Below are 24692 nucleotides of genomic sequence, written 5' to 3' on the forward strand. Positions count from 1 at the left end.
GTGTGATTTCTGGTACTAACTATTGTTACTAATAGATTGAAACCCACAATTTCTTATTCACTGCATTTGCAATTCCATTGACATGAATGAACTCTGTTGGTAACATACAGACCGATCGAAATTATAGATTGGTACGGTCGATTATATGCCGTCATTTACCGCTGAAGTACTCCTAAAATAATTGGTGTAATTGTAATTTTAACATCTAAATAGATGTTATCGAGGGTTCACCTCAATTATGGTGAGATCAACAAAAGTTTTCACCATGGAAAATTCAGGCGGGTTTGATTGCCCAAACCCAAACCGACCCAATTTAGCCAGAGGTTGGTACAGATTTGGTGATGGGAAATCGAGCCGAAACGAATAAATGGTGCTCCGGTTGAAGTAGAGTGAAAAATCAGCACGTTTTTTACTTTGCTAAGGTTGCTTTGTTTTGTGAAAAATATTTTCCAAAAAAACATTTTCCTTATTTTTCAGCATTTGGTTCACTTAGGAAAATTAGTCAACGGAAAATATTTTTCTAATCAATGGAAAAGTGTTTCCTACCAAAGCTTAAATTCAAGGAAATTATAATGTTTTCCAAAATGTATGTGATTATGTATCGGTATTTAGACCCAAAACTTTACGCTTGGGCATGGAAACTCAATGTTAGTTCTTGGGAACAAGTCTCAGGCCGCCAGGCTTGGGTCCATTGAGGCCGGGCTTGGGACTAGGACCACGGTGCTCGGGCCTAGGCCCTTGACGCCCATGCTCGGGTTCATCAGGGCCAGGCCCAAACCTCTGGTGTTAGTACTCGATGCTCCGGCACCTGAACTCGGGTCCAGAAAGGCCATGCTCGATCCCTAATGCTTGAGCTCTAGTCCAATCCTTAGGCCAGAGTCCAAAAAGACCTTGCACGGGTCCTCGGCGCTAAGACTCGGGTTGTTAGTTAATGGAATGTTTATTCTTATAAAAATATTTACAAAAATCGAATTTTTTATATTTTTAATTTTTTCTTTTATTTTTTGACTCCTTTTCTTTTCTTTTTCTTTTTTATTTTCTTTCTTTTACTTCCTCCTTCTTCCTCCACCGGCCACGTGCCTCGGCGTCAATTGACATCCTGGCAACCGGCCAAGATGCAGGCTGATGAGCTCGAGGCTCGGCCAATCTAGGCGAGCCTGAGCTCCCCAAGCCTTGAGCTCCATTGAGGCTTGCGAGTTCGCCGGCCGCCCAAGCTTCGTCGTGTCGGTGAGCTCACGGCTCGCTTGTGGCTGTCGTCGCCAGAGGAAAGGAGATGGGGATAGTGGCTAGGAAGTAGAGGAGCGATGGAGAGGAAGAAGCATAAAAGAAAAACCAAAAAGAAAAGAAATAGAAGGAAAAAAAAAAGTAAAAGTAATTTAAAATTAAAAAAAAATGCGATTTTTCTAAAATAATTTTCCTTTGAAAAATCAAATCATATTCTCCACATCAAATAACAGAAAATATTTTCAAATTGATTGTCAGATTTCAGCCAAATATCAAAACATAATTTTTAAGGAATGATATATTTTTTGCGAAATAAATGAATCCTAAATATTAGATGATGTCTGACCAAAAAAAAATATTAGATGATGAAAGAATAACGCCCTGTTGCTATGGGATAAGAGGTTCATGTTTCATCCGTCGATCCACTTTCGGTCCATGAAAAGTTAAGATGCCAAAAGCTACCCTTTATTCCAACTTTTTCGAAGGAAAAAAGTGCCAAAATACTCCCACGAAAAAGGTTCCAAAAAGATTTCACGGACGCCAATCGGGCTCTCATGCTAGGTGAACCCGATACTCCCTTTAGGGAAAAAAAAAAAAGATTATAAGCCTATTGCATCGTTCCAATTTAGTTATAATTTTTCAATTGGACCAAGTTAGTCACAAACCTTTTCGCGGCCCTCGCTTACCACGAGCAAGAACTAAATTAAAATGTTAGGATTGAATTGGTACTAATACGACAAGTTTATGACTTTTTTTGGTACTTCTCCCCTCGCTCTCAAGGAGGTGCCCATCAGAAGCGATGAATCATATAGAGACGAGATGTTTTCGCATGGTTTACGAACTATCTCTAGCCTAATATCATCTTAACCATTTATGTGAGATGCAATGACCGAGATGAGCTCAGTGTATAAATATTTTTTCAATGTTGTTGTCGACGAGTGCCCAATGTCACTGGTATTTAGAATTTATTTAGAATTTTCCCAATTTTCAAGACATTAACTATAATAATAATTACATATTAAATCATGCTTTCATCTAATAGTTTAAGCTTTTTCAACAATTGACAGTGATCCTACAAAATCTCACATGTTATTAGAGCTGGAGGTCCTAAGTCTAAATCTTTACAGGCCCTATTTGCCTCTCTAATTAAATATGTCCATTACTAGGCAAAAACAAAAAATTACACTGAACAAAATCTCATATTAACTGTGTATTTGGTTTGATAAGTGGTCCGAAATTTTTTTTAGGTCTATTTTATCTCTAATTCTTTTCACGCTCTGGCTTTTGCTCTGCCTCTTGCAGGCGCGAAAGTTGAACCCTGCACCTGTGATACTAGTATTTCCATCCCTTCAATCCCTTGAGGCCAGCTTTTAAATGTGATTTTAAAATACACTTTATCAAATACTACTTGCATTTTAGAAAATCTCTTTAGCCTGTATTTTACTAAAGGCATTTCCGTAAAGTTAAACCAAACGGGCTCTAAGCTGTATGTCTATTGACTAAACGGCCCTTTTTTTTTGTTTTTTTAGAGTGGGGGACACTTCCAGTGTTCCCACTGGACTTGAAATCCATCCTCTCTTCTCCTTTTTCTTCTGTCTGCTCTTCTTGGTTTGGGCTCCTCCCGCAGAATCCGAGTATAAACTTGCAAAGGAGGCCCTCTTCCTTACCACCCAGACAGCCGAAGATGGTGGTGAAATTAGCCACACCCTTCTCTTTTCAGGTCTCTCTCTCCCTCGTTTTGACACGCATCGCCTCGTTCGATTTGGCTCCCGTAGTTCCTTGTGATTTTTTTGGCTTTTTCCGCGCTTCTATGTCATCGTTTTCTGTGTGGATTTTTCTCTGTTGCTTGTGAGAGAGCTCAGGCTCCTCGTGGAGGCGAAAACCGGGTTTTTCTTTCTTGTAAAGACCGATGTATGTATGTGGTGCTGTTCTATTCCGACGGCACCGACAAGATCATGCGTCTCTGAGGAACGGTATTCAGAGTGCGAACTGGAATTAGGCTAGACCGTTTGAAATTGGTGAAGCCCAATTGCCCACAATCTATCCCGACCGAAAAGCTTTGGTGGCACTTACAATTTGTAGATTATTCGTTTGTTTAAGATTTTAAGGTTTGTGTTTTCGAAAGTGCCCTTGTCGGAAGCTTTTAGGATCGGTCGCGTAATGGGTTCCGATCGAGTTGACGATGGGCATCAAAATTAGATTGAAATGTGTTTACATGGGTGAATTCCTTTTGTTGGCGACCTGAACCAAGTGCATAGATTCATGCTCTTTCATTACCTTTTGGCTGTTGGGAACTGAGGATTCCAATTGGCAGATTGACTAGTTATACAGGCTTTTAGCTCTGCAAAGTCAAAAGGCTGCCTCTTTGGAACCTTCAGGAGCCAAATTGTGATGAAAATGATATCCTACTGGATGGATGCTTTGAAACTTGTGGTCTACGTACCTCTCGTGATATCATTGTCTGCCAGGAATTTTTTATTGCGTTTCTCCTGCATTAATTGGTGCTGTTAGAGGATTTGATAGCCATTCTCATGCTCATCCACCTCCTCCACATTATTCTTCAGGTATAGGAATCCTCTTGCGGGTATCGGTATATACATTGGAGCCAAAGAATACTTTGTGAAGGTGAAAATATGGCTGATGAGGATAGAGATCTTATTGAGATCTTGGAAGAACACAACCCAGTTGATATGGCCAAATATATCAATTACGTCAGCGCGCCGCAGGCTGGTGCCATCGCGACATTTTCCGGAACAACTCGCGACACATTTGAGGGTAAAACAGTCTTGGAGCTCCGGTATGAAGCGTACGTGCCGATGGCTGTACGGTGCATCAAGTCTGCATGTCAATCGGCTAGATCATCCTGGAATCTCATGTCCATCGCAGTTGCCCACCGCCTTGGCCCTGTCCCTGTTGGAGAAACGAGTGTCTTCATCGCAGTATCATCGGTTCACCGTGACGATGCGCTGGATGCTTGTAAGTTTCTGATTGACGAAATAAAGGCATCTGTCCCCATTTGGAAGAAAGAGGTATACACCAATGGAGAGGTCTGGAAGGAGAATAAGGAATTTTTGGAAAGGAAGTCGGAGCTCGAGAAAGGTGCTCGGGACGAATATCGCTGCAGGAAAAAATTAGAGAGCAACAAGCCGAACGGGCATGGCTGTTGCGGTGCTAAAGTCAAGATAGATGATGGCTGTGATGGAGACAAGAGAGAGGCTGAGTGAGAGAAGATTGTAGTTTACTTTTGCTGCTTTTAGCATTTTCCTTCATCTAGTGCAGATTTACTTTTGGTGCTTTTAGCATTTTCCTTCATCTAGTGCAGACCATTATAACTTAGAAGGATTGTGACGTAGTTCTCTGAGGTTGTAATGTCCGAGGAATGTATGTCGGCCTCGTCAAATCTGCAAGTGATTATGCTGAGAAACATGCGGGATGGAATGGGATACCGAAGTTTCTTTCTTTGCTGTTTATTACAGTGCTCAAACATGTTTCAAGGGATGCAGAATTTTCCAGTACTCATAGTCCCTGAGCCTGAGCGGCTCATTTTTCTCTCTCTCACCAACTGATGTTCTTTCCCTCAGCAGTTGATAATTCTGGGAGTATTGCGTAGAACCCATCATCTGCAGAAGGGGAAGGATCTTATAAAGCGGCTCAATTTTCGCTCTCACCAACTGATGTTCTTTCCCTCAACAGTTGATAATTCTGGGAGTACTGCTTAGAACCCATCTTCTGCAGAAGGGGAAGGATCTTATAAAGCGGCTCAATTTTCGCTCTCACCAACTGATGTTCTTTCCCTCACCAGTTGATAATTCTGGGAGTACTGCGTTACATAGTCATGGCCACGGTTCGGAACCGACCGGTTCCGGTTCGGAACTGGCGGTTCCGGTTCGTGGCCAAGCATGAACCGGAACCGGAACCGGAACCTCCCCTGGCGGTTCCGGGCCGGTTCATATTTTTTTTTTTTCTTTTCTTCCTCCGCCAGCCATAGCCAGATTTACTTAATAAATTATCATTAATCACATTATAATTCGTTACAACGATTTATAAAAAAAAAGAGCACAATATATATGCCATAAAATGACCCCAAAACCTAAGCATTCCGTGCGCAGGGGACCAGAGGTCACGTGTCGTCGGATTATATTTCGATTTTCCTAAGCTCACGTGGGCGTACCCGGTATGAGAAACAAGGGTTCCTGAAATATTTGCCAACTCCAATAGTTCTTTTACCCTCAATCGTCACTACCCGTTCCAGTACCGGTACCGGTACCGATAGTATCTCCGTTGTTAAAGAATTCGGATTCACTATTCCGATCTATCTCTTGTTGCCGGTATTGAGCCTTTGTCCAATCAGCAACATAAGCTTGAATCTCCACTGATTTTGGAGATAATCTTGAACGATGTTCGTCCAAAATATTACCTCCGGCACTGAATGCTTGTTCGACCGCAACTGTGGAACAAGGGGTTGAAAAAATCTGTTTTGCAATAAGAGAAAGGATTGGATATTGGCTTGCGTGCCTCTTCCACCAATCCAAAATTAAAAAATCTGTACCACCTTCGGATTCAGTAAACTCAAATGAAACGGTTAGATAAATCTCTAATTCAGAAATATTTCCTATTACTCCCTTTTATTTTTTTTGTCTATGTAATAAAAGTTGGTACCCTCTACTAATTTTACATGTACTGTCATTTTGTATCTCCGTAGATCGAGAAGATCCAATATCACCTAAATTATATTTAGCATAAAATTCATTATATAATTCTATTACTACATTTTTAACCTCACGTATTATGGTTGTAACATTTATCGCATCATAATGTAAACATTGATAATACGTACGCAAAAAATCATTTAAGCCATCCAATTTGCAACGCGGATAAAAAACACAAGCAACTAAATAAATAATGGGAATTTCCCTATAATAATGTAGCCACATCATTTTCATTGCAACTATAGTATGTTGCAATTCAACATCATTTTCATATTCATAAAAAATTCTGACAATATTAGTACACTCTACTAAAAATAAATGTGTAGTAGGATAATAAACACCGGACAAAGTATAAGTTGCATCATTAAAAACCTTTAAAACATCTAAAATTTTTTGGCAAATATCCCACTCTTGTGGGTATAAATTAATCTCAGGTATATTATTAGAAATAAATGCACATAATAAATCTTTATATGCTAAAGATTCATTAAGCAAGTGAAAAGTAGAATTCCAACGAGTTGGAACATCTCTTGGAAATCTTTTTGGCCTTTTGCCATTTTCTCAACAAAATCTACCCCATTCTTTCATTTTCTGGGGATGTTTTCATAAAAATTGAATCGCCGTTTTTATTGGTTGAAGAAAAATATCAAGAGTTTTCAAACCATCTTGTACACATAAATTTAAAACATGACAAGCACATCTAATGTGAAAAAATTTTCCGCCAAAAGCGGGTTTACAAATATTTTCTAAATCGGCAATTGAAGCGGTATTTGCCGCAGCATTATCAAAACCAATTGAAAAAATTTTGTTAAGCAAATAATATTCTTCTAAAATTTGCCTAATTATTCTATAAATATTATTTGCCGTATGCTTTATCATCGAAAACTCTATATGCAATAACTCTTTTTTGAATACTCCACTCGTCATCTATCCAATGACATGTTATGCCCATGTAAGAATGATTTTGCCAATGATCACTCCAAATATCACTACCTATATGCACGCATCCATTAAATTGCATAAAAAAGTTTTGTAAATCTTTTCTTCCATTTTTGTAAAGATCTTTAATTACTCGTTTAATTGAATTTCTAGGAACACGTTTTGCTTGCGGAGCACATGCTTTTTGTACAAATTCATTAAAACCAAATCTTTCTCCAAAATTAAATGTTAAATGCTCAACGGAAATAAATTTGCCTAATTCTTCCTTATAAGTTTTTTTCATTAAAACGAAATAAAGGGGAAGTGTTAGGATTGACGTACCCGGAAATTTGTTGTTGCCCGATATCGATTCCCGTTTCGGTTGGATGTTTGCTCGTCGTTTAAATGTTCCATTTGCTTGTCCACCTGTATATTTATATATTTTCCCACAATATTTACAAATTATATCATACCTTTTTTCACCAATATCAAACCTTTCCATTTTCGTGAAATGATTCCAAATGTCAGATGTAAATTCCTGTTCCACTTCCTTTGTTGTAGATATTTCGGCAGGAGGATGAAAACTTTCTTGCGTCGGGACGCGCTCCACATCGGGAAAAATGTTGATTTCATCATCTTGAAAATCTGCATATTCACGAGGATCAAAAGAATGATGGGATTCCGTCGCGATATTCTTACCTTTGCCAGTTGGCACTCGACTTCCACTTGCCATTTTTCGAGTGGATTGAGAGAATTGAGCGAATTAATTGGGAGAATTAAGAAAGAATTGCGTGTATTGAGAAAATTGAGAGAATTTAAGAGAATTTGAGAGAATTTCGACTATTGAGAGAATTTGAGAGAATTGTGAGTATTGAGAGAATTTTACGGTTATCTTATCTTTTTTTTTATTATAGTTTTTTGCCCGTTTGGGCGTTGGCCGTAGGCTGCCCTGGCCCTGCAGGGCAGTGCAGCGTGCAGGCCCTGCTGCGGGCGCCTGGGGGAGTGGGGGGGTTTTTTTTTTTAAAAACCCTGCTGCGGCCCGTTGCCCGTTGCCATGAGGGGCAGCAGTTTTTTTTTTCTTTTTTTTCGGAACCGCCGGTTCCAAAACGCGGACCCGGTCAACGGGCCGGGCCCGGGTTTGACCGGTATGGTTCCGGGCCGAAACCGGCCCGTGGCCACCACTAACTGCGTAGAACCCATCTTCTGCAGAAGGGGGATGATCTTATGAGGAACTATGCTCTAGTGACTAGAGCCTGAATTATGGAGACTGCTAAGAAATAGAAGTCACCATGAGGAAGCCTGCTATGGATGACCAAATCTACGTTTCTTTCATTCCCCCAAGTTCACTTTTTCTTTCCTGATTTCCTGTTACCCCCGCATTATTCCTATACTCTGAATTCAACTTCTTATCCTATTCCGCTTTGGCTGTAGCTTGTAATCGAGTTCAAGTCAATAGTCGCGTCAGGATAGGCGTTCCGATGCGATACGATATATCAACCTAAACCCGAACCCAATCCCCTTCCTTCTGTCCTCGCTTGGCCTTCTCCCTTGCCTTCTGTTGGATTTCCTTTCTTCCCCTGTCGATCTCGCAGCAGCCTTATCTTTTCTTTTCCTTTGAATCCTCTCTTTTTTTTGGTAAAGAGAGCTTTTTCTTCATCTTTTATCGAGACTCTATACATTTTATCATCCAAAACCTCTTCATTAGCTAAATCCAAGTCTCCTAGAATTGCTTCCTTGGCCCAGCCACGGGTTGCAGTAACGAAACCTTTCACTTTTGATCAGGCTGCTAAGAAATTAAAGTCAACTTGGGTGAGCCCGTTGCTTCTCTATTGTTCTTCATGTTGAAATTGAAGAACAAATTGAGGTACGTCTAAAATTTGATGACCATTCATACTTTCTATATCCGTTGCTTCTTTCCTACTTTCCTATATTCCCCAAGTTAAATTTTTGAAGAGAACAAAGGGGAAAAAGATAAGGCCTAATGGGGCCCGGGCGAAAAGCCCCAAATAGAGATTCATTTTGACTCGGCTGGATTATCCCCTTCATTGTCAAAATGGAACCGTTTTAGGACTTGCTCAGGTCCGGTCTCAAAGAGGAGAATAGAGGGGAAAAAGCTGAGTGAAATATCCACGAGAAGTCAGTAACAGCAAATCCACACATTCATCAGTCATTTTTCACATGATCTCCAACGAAAATCAGTCATCACTAAGAAAGCTAAGATCATAAAAGACACATGATCTCTCTCCTCCCAAATACACAAGCAGGAAACTTCTCTCTACAACTGAAGACACCCCCCAACCGGTGTCCTGCAGAATGAAAACTGGCCCTAGCAATGAGCGTCTCACGGTGTTTTAAATCCCTAATGGGGCCCGGGGGAAAAGCCCCAGTAGAGATTCATTTTGACTCGGCTGGATAACCCCACCCTAGGATTATCCCCTTCATTGTCAAAATGGAACAGTTTTAGGACTTGCTCAGGTCCCGACTCACAGAGGAGAATAGAGGGGAAAAAGATAATGCTCATGGACCCTCTAAGAGACAATATGCTACTTCCACAAGCTGAGTGAAATATCCACAAGAAGTCAGTAACAGCAAATCCACACATTCATCGGTCATTTTTCACATGATCTCTAACGAAAATCAGTCGTCATCACTAAGAAAGCTAAGATCATAAAAGCCACATGATCTCTCTCCTCCCAAATACACAAGCAGGAAACTTCTCTCTACAACTGAAGAATGAAAACTGGCCCTAGCAATGAGCGTCTCACGGTGCTTCAGCCGATAGGCTTTTGGCTGGCGCTAGAAGAGCCACACCACCTCGATCGGGACTCGAGAATTTCCTATAAGCAGCTTTCAGCTTACTTTCTGTAGCCGCTGAGTGCAAGCCAACAAGAAGCTTTGCACACTCCCTGTCCACAAAAATGAAGCACTTCAACATCAATGATAAACAGACATATATCACCATCCCAATTCAAGAGATGGAAGATGAGTGTGACCATGATATCAACTCACATTAGCTGATCTGCAGAATACCCTGTATGGTGCTTCAAGGTTTCAGTCCAGAATGGGTGTTTCCCAAGGGTGCACCGGGCTGCATAAACTGCTGATGCAGCGATCATAGAGGGGCAATAGAGAATTATTGTGGAATAGTGCATTAAACCCAACTCGGCCAGGAATAACACCATGTTCTCCATCTGCATTAGCAAAAAAATTAATGGTCACTTCAATGAAAAAACACAGCATTAATACACTAATTTAGGACAGGGTTTTTACCTCCTTATCAGATGAATTAGAGGCTTTGATGTATCTGATTAGAAAGACATATGGTGTGGGAACCGTCAGATACCATTCCAGCTTCTCCAATATTGATTTCTCCATGACTAGCACTTGTTCTCTAACATAAGCATTGTCTGATATGAATACAAAGTCATTGACCTGCACAAAAACCGAAATCCAATTTCAAAACTTCCTCAAAAAAAACTTTATGGTGAAGCAAATCAGGATGAGTTAGGGAAAAAGGCAAGGACCTCCGGTGCCCAAATCTCTTCATACTTGGATGCTATGAGCATCGCACTTATGCCGACCAACTGAAGCTCCCGCTTGCGGACCACTTTCATAGAAAGGTACCGGTCGACTATGTTTACAGTGAGATACAGAGTTTCGGGCATGAGTTCGAACTTGCGGTGAACTTCTATCAGCCAGTCCATTAGGATCATTCTCATCTTGACATTGATTTCCAGTTGGTTATCCATGTAATCATGTGCTCGACCATCGCCCTGTTGAAGTGTTAGATGAGTGAGCAATACGAAAGCACATAAATGTGCACATATATCAGAAGATGACATTCTGCCAAAAAAAATTACTTCTGTGAGTTTGTAGAACTTGTAGATATCATCGATGTATTCGACCATGGCCAACTCATCATTAGCATCAGCTTCATCAATGTCCACCAAGCAGTCCTTAGGCTTATTAGCTAGCCCACAAGCAGCCTAAATGTGAACAAGAATTACTTTATCAACAGAACAATAAGCAAAAGAGTAACAATAGCAAAACATACATAAAGAGGGTACTGTGATAGTATGATAACAGTTTTCGAATTTTACCTTGCTTCGTGCCGTGAGAACAGAAGTGAGACTCTTCTTCTTGGAGGACCCTTCTTTGAGTACCCTCCTAACAGCAACTTTACAGTTCTCTTCTTCAGTGGAGCTTATCATAACAACAGACTCAGGTACAGGCTTATCAAGGGCCTTCTCTTTGGTTGCAGCTGTTACTTCTGTCACTGTTCTTTTGTTTGCTAATGCACGATCTACAGCTTCTTTGAGTCCCCTTCTAACGGCAACTTTACCGTTCTCTTCTTCTGTGGAGCTTATCACAACAACAGGCTCAGGTACAGGCTTGTCAAGGGCCTTCTCTTTGGTAGCAGCTGTCACTTCTGTCACTGTTCTTTTGTTTGCTAACGCACAATCTACGACTTCTTTTGCAATTTTCTAACACACAAGAGAGTGATGGTGAGCTAAACTTTGCAACTTTATTCTCATTAACACAAGTCGAAATGAATTGACACATATAAATAGGCCCCAAGTTTATACCTTGTCCTTCTGGGCCGCTTGTGCCTTCGCCAGTAGTTGAGCCTCAAAGTTCCTGCAATGTAAGACCAATGAGAGAGAGAGAGAGAGAGAGAGAGAGAGAGAGAGAGAGAGAGAGAGAGAGAGAGAGATGAGTTTAAGAGAAGAGTTAACCTTGTGACGGGGCGAGAAATTTGAGCGCCTGGTTTCGCTTGAGCAGCTCGCTCTGACACTAGATTACCGATATCCTGAAGAACTCGCCTGTGCCTTGCTTCTCTGGCCACATTCTTCTGATTTTCTCCTCCTACAAGTACCCGGAAAAGTTTAAGAATGAGTCAAGACTCGAGAACTCTTGGAAGAACCCACTATCAAAAACTAGCCATCAAGGTGAGAGACCCTGAATTCTTTATGTTAAAACTCTCTGCGTCACCAACCTTAATTTCATTTTCACGTTACAGTATCGCCTCACAAAACAGAGTACTAACGAGAACACCGAGAATGATTGATGTAAAATTGCCTTGCGTGAAGGACACACAGAATTCAAACCCTCGAATTGCTGACAAAGATCGCTCGTGGCTTTCACATAATCTCCACCAAACCGAACTCAAAATTCACACCCAAATGAAAAAACTCTTCATTTCGTAGAAGGGTTCGAAAAACACCCACTAACGATCTGATCAAAGAAGGAACGATCATGGAGTCAAAGATCAAACTTTTCGAAGCCAACCAACCTCTGGGTTGTTGACCAACAGCTCTCGCGGCCATTTCTTCTCGCCCCCTTCCTCCTCCTCCTCCTTCCTCCTCGCAATTGGTCCCGAAGACTCCTCCGATGCTCGCGAACAGCGCCGACAGAAACCCCTGGAGACGGCCGTTCACCGTCGCCTCGCCTTCTGCTTCCGCGGACGCCACCCTCGAAACCTCGCGGTCGGTCTGCAGAAATCTATCACCACCCCCACCAACACTTCTCTCCCTTGTTTCGTTTCAAATTTGATCTCTCTCTCTCTCTCTCTCTCTCTCTCTCTCTCTGTGCGTCTCTCTAGGTTCTTTGTTGAGCGAGTGAAGTGCTGTGACTTGGGAGAGCCTCTCTCTCTCTCTCTTTTCGCCATGGTGGTTTTTAAAGGAATCGACGCCATGCCCAACGGTCCAATATCCTGTGGCGAGATCTCTGCCGTTGGATTGAGAGGATCGAGCGGCTGTTATTCGCATTGATGGGACTCCCCTATTTTGGAATTTTGTAGCCGTTGGGTTTTCTTGGACGGGGCGGGGCGGGGCTTTTCTCGGGTGGGTTTGGGATTGGACCCGAATCCTGTTGTTTTAGTTAGGGCTGTGCAAATAGACCGGCTCGATCCGGCAGCTGGACCAGACCACCTTGAAAACCTGTTTGGTTCTAGGTTCCCGTTCGAACTAGTCCGGCCCCGGTTTCAAATTTTTGGAATAAATGGGAACCGGTCTTGTTTCTTGTTCCGAGTGAAGAACCACCCGGGAACCAGACCGACTAGACCGAATGTGGAACCGATTTATACGACTTTATTTTTTGGTCAAGTATTTCATACAAATTAAAAGGCTTAGTTTCTCTTGGCATCTTTTTTTCTATCTCTCTCTTTCTCTGTTCTCTCAAATCTCACTTAAACACTTCACGACTTTCTCTCTCTCGCTCGCGACTCACCCTCCTCCTTTGCTCGCTCGCTTACTGCTTGTTCGAGTATCGCAAGCCTCGCTCGTTCCTAATCATTTTTGCTCGCTCGCCCTCGTTCATTTTTTATTTTATACCCTTTTATTGCTCATATTATTTTACTATAAAAAATGATTACAAAAAAAAAAGAAAAACAGGTTCTCGGGTAAACCCTGGAACTAGGCCCGAAAAAAAAGGTAAGCTTTAGGTTCCAAAAAATATGACCCGATTCTAACAAGGTAGATATCATATTCCAAGTCTGAAACCTACTCACCCTGAAACCGATCACCTATAATTTTATTATTTTTCCCTTTTATTTTCCACAACACGGCAAACCGATGAAAAACTCATGGCTCTTCAAATTCATGGATATATGGAAGAGTTTCATACGTTACCCATTAGACTTTTCGCCAAAGTCATTCACCCCTTTTCACCTAATAATCCCAATTTGAATCCAAAGAGGAAATTAAAAAGAGAGAAAAAGGGATTGGACTTGGACCCTCAAAATTGCGTCCTTCATTCCCTTACAATGTAACAAGATCTAAAAGGAATTGCCCCCCCTATAAAAGGAAAAAGAATATCACAAAAAGAAGCAGAAACGAAAAAACGAAAACAAAAAAGAATGAATAATTACAAAGACAAATCAATGTGACACGATTGTCTCAAAGCAGTGCAACCCATCAAACTCCAATGCAATGCAATGCCCTGTCGCTTCATCCCTCTCCTCTGTTCTTGCATTCTCGTCACATCCTTGCTCTTCCTCATCATCATCGCTCCTCTTCCTCTCCATGTCCATTGTGGCATTGTGGAGATAACACTGGCGATGATCCGCCCAAATCAAACCCAGTTCAAATCAGACATGCATACATTCACCAGAGGAAAAGGAAGAAAAAAGAGAGAAAAATTTACAGTTTCCTTTTACCTCCTCTGTGAAGATCGCCAGGGAAGCAAAATCCGTGGACAGAGACATTTTCTGTCTTCTCCTTGCTTTCCAAATGGCGGGTCTATCCGAACAAGAAGCAGATTATCTTGGTAAGAGGATTGCAGGAGGAGAAATTTCTGAAATCGAGAGCACTGCCTTCTTATATATTGCATAGGTCTGGTGGGTCTCTCCCTCTCGTTTTCTCCTGTGGCCACACAAAGATGAGAGGTTGAAAAGACTGCAAATACCTGTTTTGGGAAGCAAGGAAACCGGATCACACCGGGTTTTGCTACTCCAGTCACTTGTCATTTTGTCAAGCGATTGCGATGCAATGCGATTGTTGTCGATTACGTTAACGTTCCGTGTGAGACTCGGGCGTAATGTACGAGTTGACGTGTGCGGTCTTTCGTGAAAGGTTTTGCAACGAAACTTACTTTGTCTTCTTGTAAGATTTGAAATCTGGATTGAAGTCAATCACCGCGAAGATGGTAAAATTGAGTAAAACTCGGTAAAAGAAAAATCCATACGCACGAAATTCATTTTCTGGTCTCAGCCTATCCAAGCCCGCCTAAGGCCAATTGATTTTATTTAGAAAACTCGTGACTGCTTTAATCATGAGCGGTCTTGGATAAGGATCTTCGGGCCTTGTGCTAGGCCCAATCGACGTCAATTTTAGGTTTTAACTCTAGCCATTAATTTTTATAATCACGAGACACACTGATGAGGTCAAAGAAAGATAATAATCCGAAAGTGGTATTCGATTCTAATGTTAGGGTTGATCATGGGCGGGGGGGTGGCCTGCCAGGCTACCCCAAACTCGGTCGAGCCCTATTGGCTCGAACGGCAAAATGGGCAAGCTTGAGTAGGTAATTTATCATATCGGGTCCAGCCCAGCCAATCCCTTTCAAACCTGATCAAATTATAAAAGAGAAAAATTTATATTCATTTTTTCGAAATATGGGCGGACCTTCGTAAGGAATTTTAGGCTCCGTACATATAAAATGTAGTGCTTTTGTTAACATTGCATCTCTATTTAAAGGAAAACTGTTTTCGGGAAATTATTTTCCGCCTTTCTGGTATTTAGACGACGAAAAACTGATCGACCTATAGAAAATATTTTCTACGAACAGAATTCAAACAGCTTCCCCTCCAGATAAGAAGGAAATCGCTTTCCCTAAACGATTAGACAAATCAAAACTAACTATTTCTTTTAAGAATGATTTTTCATAAAAAAAGAAAAATACCTTCATTTCAATCAAACAAACCAACCCTAAAAATCTCTTTCAAAGTCGTGGAGGTGGAGGTGCCTTCACGAAAAGAAACGCCTCACATGATCGAGTTGAAAAAGGACGGGGGGTGGTTCCTTGTCGGATCCTCAAAAGTCCCGTTGGCATTGTCCGCGTGCGCGTCACGTGCAACGGTGCTCGAGAGAGCCAGAGGGAAATAACAATGATAGCAGCCACGTGCCAAAATAAATCTACTGTTAGGGGAGCGAGCGAAAGAGTCATAGCTTCCGGCGCAATCTATGAAAATGGTCCAAATTCCCTCATTATTATATTCCCTGCCAACTCCTCCTTCCTTTCTCTTGTCCCCTCTATAAGATGCTCTAGAATTGGAAAGCAAAACTCTGCATATTTACATAGAGATTTGTTCGGTTCTGAGGACAAGCCAACCGAATCGCAGCTCGAGAAAGCGAGACTCCGATTCGGTCCGGCCCCCGAAGCGGCGCGGGTTCGCATTCTCCAACTGGGCGAGGCCGTCCGAGCTGGATTCGTCTATCTCGGAAATCGAATAACTCGAACCCGACACATTCAGCCTCATCAAAATGGATCATTGACCTATTTCTTAACTCGTATCTGATGAGCTGAGTTGTTATATGGATTAGTTATATTCAGTATAAGGGTCACAGATGGGTTACGGATATTATTAAATGGGTTCGCGTCTTATTTAGATTTAACCCACCTCTTTGACTCGCTATTCATTCTCTTTCAGCCTCACTCGATCTTGCGTTTATTTGCTCCGTGCTCTAACTTCAGTTGAGTTTTCCTAGATTTGGTCAAATACAAAAGTGTTCTAGCAATATGGATCGGTATGGTTACTAGATTTGCATTAAATAAAAAAGAGTCAAAATGAGGTAAATGAGTCAATTTAGGTCGGACTATTTTCTATCCGATCCACTTGTTTGACAAGTCTCGATACGATGGACGGAACGTGAAGCCACGAGAGGATGTACGTCGAAGTTTTTACGTTGTCAAAAGATTGCTCGTATTATTGTGGCCGAGACCAAAAGATGCTCCCACTTTCGTTCGTCATGATTAGGACGGAGAAGATCTTACAACCATGTAATTATTAAATTTCATATAGGTAATGCACGTTTGATTTCTTTATCGTTGTCCAAGTACTTTTGGAGCTGTTTCTTTTTCTTGGGATAAAGCCACGAGTCCCTAAACTTTTTCGATTTGAGTGATGTTGTCCATATGCCTCTTCATTTGTGCAATCGAGTCCGTAAATTATAGGTTTGTCTGTTCATTTGGTCCTTCCGTTGGACAACGTAACGGATTAGATGACACGGCTGTTAAATGGTCGTTAAATGCCCCCGCCGGCATCTATAGGAAAAGAAAATCTTCGAAGTCATCGATGGTTATAGTCTCTAGCGGAGCACGAGGCGAGTTATGGGCGATCGGTTTCGGGATGGGTAGGTTCCGGATCTGTTAGAGTCGATTTTTTCTGGAACTGGCCTAGAATCGACCTGGCCGGTTCCAAGATTAACCAAGGACTTGGGCTTAACTCAAATTGATGCGACTATTATTTTAGGAAGACACATTATGAGAACAATCCGTGACATAGTAGTTAAGCCATTGATGGATTTTCTAGATTGTCTAGGTTCGAAGCTCGTATCCAGCAAATCTATCTTCTTTTTAAGCAAAGTAAGAAAAGAATAAACTAATCATTCAATTGTCGAGCCACGAGAAGCTAAGACGGGCATTTTTACGGTATAAAATCGTTCAATTCCCGAGCCATGAAAAGCTAAGACGGGCGTTCAGCGACAAGCTAGCCCAATCGGATGGATCGTCTCTAACCGAGCCAAAGACGAGTGAATGTCACTTAACGTCCATATCAGCATTTTTAGTAAGGTTTTTAACAGAAGGATTAACATGAAAATATATATATATAAGGGCATTGCACGGTAAAAAGAAGAACGAGATTTTTAGGTATGAGATTGCACGAATTTTAAAATAAAAAAATTAAAGGATCTCCGATGGATTTATCCTCTGCGTTCCTTTTCTTTTCTCCTTTTGTTCAAAAGTCTTTTCGGAACGTGACGATAATTTAGACATACGTAAATGAATTTAAATCGGCGAGAAATTAGTCAGACCGTGACATTTAGTTGGTATATTAACCATCAATGTTTCTTAAATAGATTACGATGTGGTGATAAGAAGACCCTCTCATCTCCGTCAAATCTTTACTTTTCAAGTCTTTTCGACGTCCCAGGCTACCGGAGGAGAATCGGCCCGGCGACGAACCTACCCCGCCGCCGACCGGGGCGCGGCGGGCTTCCGTCCACCGCCGCCCGCCTCCTCCCTCCCTAGAGAGAGAGAGAGAGAGATTTCACTCGATTTCTTTACTTTTTTCTTCCTTCCTTCCTTCTCTCTCTGTCTGTCTCTCTTCTCACTCGCTCACAGAGAGAGAGGGAGGGAGTGAGGGAGATGTCGGAGAGCTGCAACTCTCGCCATTTCTCATGGCTCATGAAGTCCTGCTTCCCCAACCCTAACGACAAATCCCTCTCCCCCCACCACCACCACCAACACCACCAGCCCCTCAAGGTCGCCGCCCCTACCCTCTCCTCCCTCCCCGACGACCTCCTCCTCGAGTGCCTCTCCCGCCTCCCCGCCACCTCCCTCCCCGCCGCCGCCTCCGTCTGCCGCCGCTGGTCCCGCGTCCTCGACTCCCCCGCCTTCTCCGACCTCCGCCGCCTCCACGGCCTCCTCCGCCCCTCCGTCTTCGCCCTCTCCTCCCTCGACTCCGCCCTCCTCTCCGCCTCCCTCCGCCTCGACCCCGGCCCGGGCCCCGATCCACTCTGGCGCGTCTCCCTCTTCCTCCCCGACGGCGGCGGCGGAGGAGGACTCCCCCCCGCGTGCTTCCAGGGCCTCGTCGCCCACGCGCGCCTCGCCGCGATCGGCCCGAGGATCTACATCATCGGCCGGAATGCCGTCGCCCGCTACGACACCTGGACCGGGACCGTCGCTTCCAGGTCGCCCATGACGTTCCCGAGGAAGAAGTTCGCCGTCGCGGTGCATTCCGGGCGAATCTACGTGGCCGGCGGCGGCGGGAGGACCTCGGCGGTTGAGGAGTACGATCCGGATTGCGACGTGTGGAGCGTGGTGTCGCACGCGCCGAGGAGGCGGTACGGATGCGTCGGCGCTTCGGTGGACGGCGTGTTCTACGTGATCGGGGGCCTCCGGATAGGCCCCCCCACGGCGGGGGGGACCGACCCGTCGCGCGCCGCCGGGGCGGAGGCGCACGTGTACGCGAGCTCGATGGACCTGTACGACGTGGAGGCGCGGGGGTGGCTGAGGAGCCGCGCGGTGCCCGGCGGGGGTTGCGTGGTGGCGGCCTGCGCCGCCGTCGGCCACGTCTACGTCCTGGCGAGCCACGCGCTGGAGCTGTCGTTCTGGAGCTTCGACGCGCGGCGGAGGGGCGGGGGGTTCGGGGAGTGGAGCCGGGCGAAGAGCCCGCCGCTGCCGGCGCAGGTGCGGCTGGACTCGACGGTGAAGTTCAGCTGCGTCGGGGCGGGGGACAAGGTGGTGCTGGTTCAGGCGGCGGGGTGCATCGACGACCTGCTGAGGAGGAGCGGGAGGAGCGAGAAGGGACTGAGGGAGGGGCTGGTGCTGGTGTACGACACGGCGGCGGGGGAGTGGAGCAGGGGGGCGGATCTGCCGGAGGTGATCGCACGCGCCGCGTGCGCGTGCGTGGAATGCTAGGTGCGAATCTGCCTAAAAATGTAGTGTGTGCATCCCGTGGGTGTGTGTGTAGCGAGAGAAGCAGACAAGATTATCTGATCTGTTGAAAGTGGAAAGGCCATGGGCTATCGTGTAGGATAACGAGACGCGTGGCGCGTGAACCTCACTCGCGTCGTTTAGCCTTCTTCTATCTGTCTTAATTTGATTGATTAAGGAGGTTTCTTAATTTGTATTTACTTCTTTTTTTCTTATCTTGGGTCTAAATTTGTATTCACTTATTAAATGTTGCTTTTCTTTTTACTGCTTTTTTGGGTCGTATTTCTTTTTTTCTTTTTTTGTACTGTCTTCGTTCAGCGATATGTACTTTGGGAAAAGAGAGAAAAAGGAAAGGCGAAAAAGTAAGAGTAGTAGTTAAAAAGTGGAGATGCAGGGGATCGAACCCTGTACCTCTCGCATGCAAAGCGAGCGCTCTACCATTTGAGCTACATCCCCTTTCCGGTAAGCTTTCCTCATTTTTTATCTATTACTCAAATTGTTCGCAACAATTATTGTTATAATGCCTTCTTCTTTTGGTCCAATTCTTTTCTTTGTCGCTCCACTTTTCCTTGGCCGTCGTGTGGTACATGTTCTTTCTCATCTTTAGATATCTCCATCCCCTTTCGCCCAGACTTGAGGCTGTAGATTTGATCTCGTTATGGTCATTGATTTCGTGATGAAATCTACGGTGAAGCCTACATGATTAACAATTACGATAGACTTTGAGTACGTACAAGAATTCCCACTTTACACCGATATACCCTTTCAACCCAACCAACAGTTCACCTTCCCATCCAAAAAGAAAGGTCTAGAGATAGAAATCTAGATGTTGACTAACATAATAAGCAGCAATATACCCGGCTGAAGGAAGGAAAAGAAAAGCACTAAACGAGCAACAAGGCCGACATTAAAAGAAACAGGGACAAGCGAGGGGACATAAAAGAAACGAGATGATTACCGTTTTCACTGCTCCCTTTGTTTTAATCCGTTCTGTAATCGCTTCGTAGTCTATGCTATTGAAATTAGTATCTTTTTCAATAGAATGGCCAGACGATCTCATTCATCAGTTGGATTTCCCATTCGGTCGCACAAGCGAGCCCTCACGACATTGATTGCAGAACGAATTAGAGTTGCAGAGAGAGAGAGAGAGAGAGAGAGAGGGAGAGAGAGAGAGAGAGACTCTCAATTAGTATCGTTGGTTGCTGATCGAAGATGATTGGTCAAAGCAAAGTCGAAAGTGGCGTTTGGGTTTCAAGTTTGAGAGAAGAGAAGCCCACTGAAACATTCTTCATGCCAACTCTTCGCGTGGAATCAGTTCTTTTTTCAAGGAAGTTTTAGGTTGCGTTTGGTTCAATTTTCCCAAGGACTTTGAGTCTCTAAAGTCCCTTGGGAAAAGATAAAGGTATTTGGCCAAAAATTTTTGGGTCACTTTGGGAAAATGTCAACATTGGTAAAGCTAAAAGCTTAAGGCAGATAAGGACTACCCGTCGAGTAATGATAGCTATATTATCCAAAACCGCCACCATACCAACGAGTAATTTACCTATTCACGACCAATGCAAAGAGGGCTTATTGATTCATGACCCTTGATGAATATTTGATTAGTGTAAATAGCCACGATCGACTTAGACGGGCTTGGGCTGACCGCGGCAAATTAGGCCCAAAGGTGCGTCGATTGGAATTTTTTCTAATTATCACGTAACCTACTAACGGACACCAAAAGGTTCAAAACATCTAATATTCTCGTTGACCGATTCCAGAGCTTGCTTTGGATTATAAACTATATATGGGAAGGGGGGAAACTCCGATGCGAGACAAGAGTATCACTTTTCGAAGGGAAAGATCCCGGCATGGCAAAGCGATCGCGCATTGATCATAAACAAATTGAGGGAACCAGATTCCGTGAGCGTGACCATCAATCAAATGGGGGATGACTTTGAATTCAATTCAAATACGAGAGAGCGGCGGTGGCGGAGTTCCATGAAAACGTTAACAAGAAGTTCACGTTGGTCCTTTTGGCCACAAAGACTAAATTCAGGGGAAAGTTTAGGCCAATATCCCTCCTTTGTCTCCACCGGCTCCTTTGACTCCACCGGATTTCCCTTTAGGTATTAGGCTTAATTTTGGGATTCTTAGGAACTTTTTCGGTTTTTCTTCGTCGACCCTTTCGCATGTTTTGCGGTCTCCATTAATGTTAATGTCGGATCCTTGTGCCTATCGCGCGATGTGAAGGCCAAGGAGCACGTGAAATTTCTCTTGAGGGAGGAGGACGTTTGGTAAGAAATCCGAATACATACATCGGCCTGCTCATAATCTGATCACATGATATGGGCTCCATCATATTCGCTCTTTTCGCAACAATATAGCGACGATTCACGAGAGAGACTTAATCTTTGTGAAACGATTATATCGCTCCAGTAACGGAGATTTAGTTCATATCGCCCTTTTTATTATTATTTTTCTAACAAAATGATGGCATGACAGGAGATGGAACTAACTTCACACGTTGGAGCAAATTGGAATCGTCAACTGCGATTGCTTCGTTGCCAATCCCAATTCCCATGTTCAAATCTTGCTCTTGAAGCACCAAACTCAAAAGCCAATTCACGATATGAGGAAAAGTCAACACCCAATCCCATTTGACCGAGATTCTTCTCATTGGCGCCACCCTGGCATGCCCACCACCCCACCTGCTCGAGCCAATACTAGTGACCGAAAAGTCAAGCAAGTTGCGGATTGGGTTGCCGAAGCCCATCGAAATAAAATTCTTACTACCAATTGGTTGTCGTTACCCCCTCTACCTTTTAGAAAAATTTTATGTTCGGAAACTCTCATGTCCAAGCCTAAAAAAAAAAATTAGCCGAATCGAAGACCAAGCCACGCCCCAAAGATCAAAGCAGTCTTTCGATTCCCAAGGATCTTATGTGAGACCCTATCGATTTAACGGTCCATACTAGACCCATCAAATGAGTAAGTCGGGTCGAAAATTATCCGATCCAAATTGATCCATTTAATCCGTTCTAACCAATTTCCATTCAATGCAAATATAGTGACTCATACCCATCGAAACACATCCAAATTTAATTTAAACTGAGGTGAGAGTGTGAAATGAGTAATCTCGAGATCGATCGAGGGCGAGAGAGTCGTAAATGTGGGTTGGGCCTATCTAAGTTATGAACCCATTTAACACCCATATTTTCGTGAATTTTATCATTCTAAACCCAATTATGTCTCATAAACTAAATATAATTAACTCATGTAATAACTCAGCCCATCAAAAACGGGTTAGGAATTTAGTCAATAACCCATTTTGACAGATCTAATCTACACCTGCAAATCGATATCTTTCCAGGATTCGACTTGACGCGACACGAAGCAGCGGCACCTTCGAAATTTCCGGGATTGTAACATCTGACGTGGATTTGAGATTGAATTAAATTAAACAGTTTGAAAAGAAAATAAAAGAAGGGTCAAGTGGCGAACATGATTTGTTCTTTTTTTTCTTTTGGTCATACGCGAACATGATTGGTTAACGGTGGAAAAATCTATAAAACAGCGACCCAAAAACGAAAGGCCACGGCGAGCAGCCTTCTGTTCATACGACAGCGCTATCAAATTGAAAACGATTCGCTTTGGCTTCTTCTCTCTGTTTCATAATTATCTTTTGGTAGACCGCGAGAGAGACTCCGAAGTCAAGGAACAATGTCGTCGACGCCGACGCCGGGAGGTATTCGCGAAGTGGAGGGGAAGGAGAACAGCCTCGAGGTCGTGGGCCTCGCTCGCTTCGCCGTCGAGGAGCACAACAAGAAGGAGGTACTTGGAATTTGATCCGGTTTGATGGGTGATTGGAATTTGATGAGATTTTCGTGGGTTTTGTATGGGTTTTTTTTGTTTTTCTTTTTTGTCTGAAACGATTGCTGTGGTTGAGCTAATCATGAGCGATGCTGACGATAAAGAAGGGATTTTGGGATGTGGGTATGGTGAATTTTGGGGATCTCTGCTGGAATTTGATCGTAATCTCGTTCTGTCAGGAGCAGATGATTGATGGATTTCTGGGGTTGGGTTCTTGAGTATCTTTCGAAGGGGAGGGGAAAAATCAGTTTTTGAGCTGGAGTTTCTTAGAAAGGAAAGCGCGAGCTTGAAGTAGCGGAGAGTCGTGCTTATTTATATTGTTCCCATTTTTTTTGGTTCGAATTGTTTGTCGATAATGTGCTGATGGTGTGAAATCTGTTGTCGGGGGTTACCAGAATGCGATGCTGCAGTATGTGAAGGTGGTTGACGCGAAGCAGCAGGTGGTTGCGGGTACTGTGTACTACATCACCATTGAAGCAACCGATGGCGGTGCCAAGAAGTTGTACAAAGCTAAGGTTTGGGTGAAGCCGTGGATGAATTTCAAGGAGGTCCAGGAATTTAAGCCCGTTGATGCCGCCCCCGGCGAAGCTAGCGCTTAGCTTCAGGGTAATAATTTCTAGAAATAAAATGTCCATGCTTAATGTTGATTAGCATTGTGTTTGACGCGTGCTCCCAGCATGTAGGGATTAGTTTTCTTTCATATGCATCTTTCTTGGCAGTTGCACTTGATCTCTCCTGAGATACACTCTCACGTCAGAAACATGGGTTGTATGCAGTTCCAAACTTCCAAGGTTACCATTTTCATCCTAATTTTAATTTCTGAGGATGGAATATCGGCGTTAACTTGACAACTAGATAACGACACGCAGGTTACACACTTTGTCTGATTTGTTTGTTTATACATGTGATTGGAGTTCTCACTAAAACACTAGTTTGTCATGGGGATACTTTGGTAGGTTTTATCTGTAGTCTCAGGGCAAGGCTTGCCATTGGCAATTTGTTTTTCACACTAAAAGATCCATTGCACTCGGTGTCTAGGACCGGTAGACAGCCACTTTCTGCATTGTTGATAGGTTATTCGCCTATCAGTTGAATGTTTGAATCTAGATGGCAGTGTTCTCCATAGAACTCACTGAATATTTGATTGCCATGCTTAGCACAAGAATCGAGCTTCTTGATTTGGTTTTTGTAGCTTTATTAATTGTACCTTAACGAGCTATGTAGGTAATTTTTCTGTATAGTCATTGGATGATTCAATGAAATCGGATAAACAATTATATCCCAAACATGTTAAAATCACACGTGCCCAAACACCATTTCATGCTTTAGGGAACTAAGTTTGTTTAGCAGCAGTATTGTCCGTGTGGTCATAATCATTGACCTAAATTGATTAAAGCCTTACCAATTGTCTCTTTCTTTCAGTTTCAGGTGACCGAAGATATGTATAGGCCTGCCTGCGGTTTTCTAGGAGGACCCTAAGTGAAAGGCCCATAATAAAGTTGAAGGTGTTTCCACGATAGGAAAAGAAACTACTTGTTTTCTGAATTTGCTTGTAAGGACATATGAAAGTTGCTACCTGCGTACCCATTGTTATGTCAAGTGTAGATCTTGAGACATGACTTATTTTCTGTGTATCTGCTTTAGTTCTTACCATTCAGTTTGGTGCTTTGACCATGTGTTATGTAAAGCTTAAGTATTTTCCTCTTGGTTATCGTTTAAAGTTCTCTTCGTGTTGGTCGGTGGATCTGATGTTGTCCAGTTTAGCTAACTATGGGGGAACTGGGGAACCCGACTTTATACTCAGCTGCCTCTAGCACGCAGAACATGGACTCT

At 43.2% G+C, this 24692-nt stretch overlaps 4 protein-coding genes, 1 long non-coding RNA gene and 1 other non-coding gene across 8 annotated transcripts; 3 read left to right on the forward strand and 3 right to left on the reverse strand.

Moving 5' to 3' along the window:
* Positions 1-2846: 2846 nt before the first annotated feature.
* Positions 2847-4739, forward strand: LOC115673579 (molybdopterin synthase catalytic subunit). Its single transcript, XM_056312888.1, has 3 exons — positions 2847-2944; positions 3789-4460; positions 4504-4739. Exon 2 carries the CDS (start codon positions 3858-3860, stop codon positions 4446-4448), a length of 591 nt encoding a protein of 196 aa, XP_056168863.1. The 5' UTR covers positions 2847-2944; positions 3789-3857; the 3' UTR covers positions 4449-4460; positions 4504-4739.
* Positions 4740-8962: 4223 nt separating this feature from the next.
* Positions 8963-12510, reverse strand: LOC115673988 (G2/mitotic-specific cyclin S13-7-like). 2 transcript variants are annotated; one of them, XM_056312880.1, is made up of 10 exons: positions 12145-12510; positions 11588-11717; positions 11438-11489; positions 10952-11335; positions 10712-10837; positions 10376-10624; positions 10122-10283; positions 9861-10042; positions 9576-9757; positions 8963-9157 (listed from the first exon to the last, which is right to left on the reverse strand). In XM_056312880.1, the coding sequence occupies exons 1-9, from the start codon at positions 12176-12178 to the stop codon at positions 9613-9615; spliced, it is 1464 nt and encodes a 487-aa protein (XP_056168855.1). In that variant the 5' UTR covers positions 12179-12510; the 3' UTR covers positions 8963-9157; positions 9576-9612. The 2 variants fall into 2 exon arrangements, with proteins under 2 accessions (XP_056168855.1, XP_030452124.1); XM_030596264.2 differs by lacking the exon at positions 8963-9157 and having other exon boundaries at positions 9399-9757.
* Positions 12511-13578: 1068 nt separating this feature from the next.
* On the reverse strand, positions 13579-14223 carry LOC130138562 (uncharacterized). The gene is made up of 2 exons (XR_008816914.1): positions 14008-14223; positions 13579-13902 (listed from the first exon to the last, which is right to left on the reverse strand). It is a non-coding gene; the product is annotated as an uncharacterized LOC130138562 (long non-coding RNA).
* Positions 14224-17425: 3202 nt separating this feature from the next.
* Positions 17426-19275, forward strand: LOC115673993 (F-box/kelch-repeat protein At5g26960). Its single transcript, XM_056312881.1, has one exon. It carries the CDS (start codon positions 17718-17720, stop codon positions 18990-18992), a length of 1275 nt encoding a protein of 424 aa, XP_056168856.1. The 5' UTR covers positions 17426-17717; the 3' UTR covers positions 18993-19275.
* Positions 19276-19390: 115 nt separating this feature from the next.
* TRNAA-UGC (transfer RNA alanine (anticodon UGC)) lies at positions 19391-19463 on the reverse strand. The gene has a single exon. It is a non-coding gene; the product is annotated as a tRNA-Ala (tRNA).
* Positions 19464-22580: 3117 nt separating this feature from the next.
* Positions 22581-24579, forward strand: LOC115674016 (cysteine proteinase inhibitor A-like). Of its 2 annotated transcripts, none has more exons than XM_056312885.1 (3): positions 22581-22820; positions 23255-23465; positions 24287-24579. In XM_056312885.1, the coding sequence occupies exons 1-2, from the start codon at positions 22710-22712 to the stop codon at positions 23456-23458; spliced, it is 315 nt and encodes a 104-aa protein (XP_056168860.1). In that variant the 5' UTR covers positions 22581-22709; the 3' UTR covers positions 23459-23465; positions 24287-24579. The 2 variants fall into 2 exon arrangements, with proteins under 2 accessions (XP_056168860.1, XP_056168861.1); XM_056312886.1 differs by having other exon boundaries at positions 23579-24338.
* Positions 24580-24692: the final 113 nt, after the last annotated feature.

The sequence above is a fragment of the Syzygium oleosum genome, unplaced genomic scaffold (assembly GCF_021117445.2).
Source record: "Syzygium oleosum isolate NSW1041296 unplaced genomic scaffold, Sole_v2.1 Sole_v2.07, whole genome shotgun sequence".
NCBI lineage: Eukaryota > Viridiplantae > Streptophyta > Magnoliopsida > Myrtales > Myrtaceae > Syzygium > Syzygium oleosum.

Excerpts from the sequence above, each read along its gene's own strand:
- LOC115673579 (XM_056312888.1), top strand. The coding sequence starts at position 3,858 with ATGGCTGATGAGGATAGAGATCTTATTGAGATCTTGGAAGAACACAAC.
- LOC115673988 (XM_056312880.1), bottom strand. The coding sequence starts at position 12,178 with ATGGCCGCGAGAGCTGTTGGTCAACAACCCAGAG. Across the intron at positions 10,625-10,711 it reads AGTTCTACAAACTCACAGAA|GGCGATGGTCGAGCACATGA; the intron begins GTAATTTTTTTT and ends ACACTTCAACAG. Across the intron at positions 9,758-9,860 it reads TATTCTGCAGATCAGCTAAT|GGAGTGTGCAAAGCTTCTTG; the intron begins GTGAGTTGATAT and ends TTTTGTGGACAG.
- LOC115673993 (XM_056312881.1), top strand. The coding sequence starts at position 17,718 with ATGTCGGAGAGCTGCAACTCTCGCCATTTCTCATGGCTCATGAAGTCC.
- LOC115674016 (XM_056312885.1), top strand. The coding sequence starts at position 22,710 with ATGTCGTCGACGCCGACGCCGGGAGGTATTCGCGAAGTGGAGGGGAAG. Across the intron at positions 22,821-23,254 it reads AGGAGCACAACAAGAAGGAG|AATGCGATGCTGCAGTATGT; the intron begins GTACTTGGAATT and ends GGGGGTTACCAG.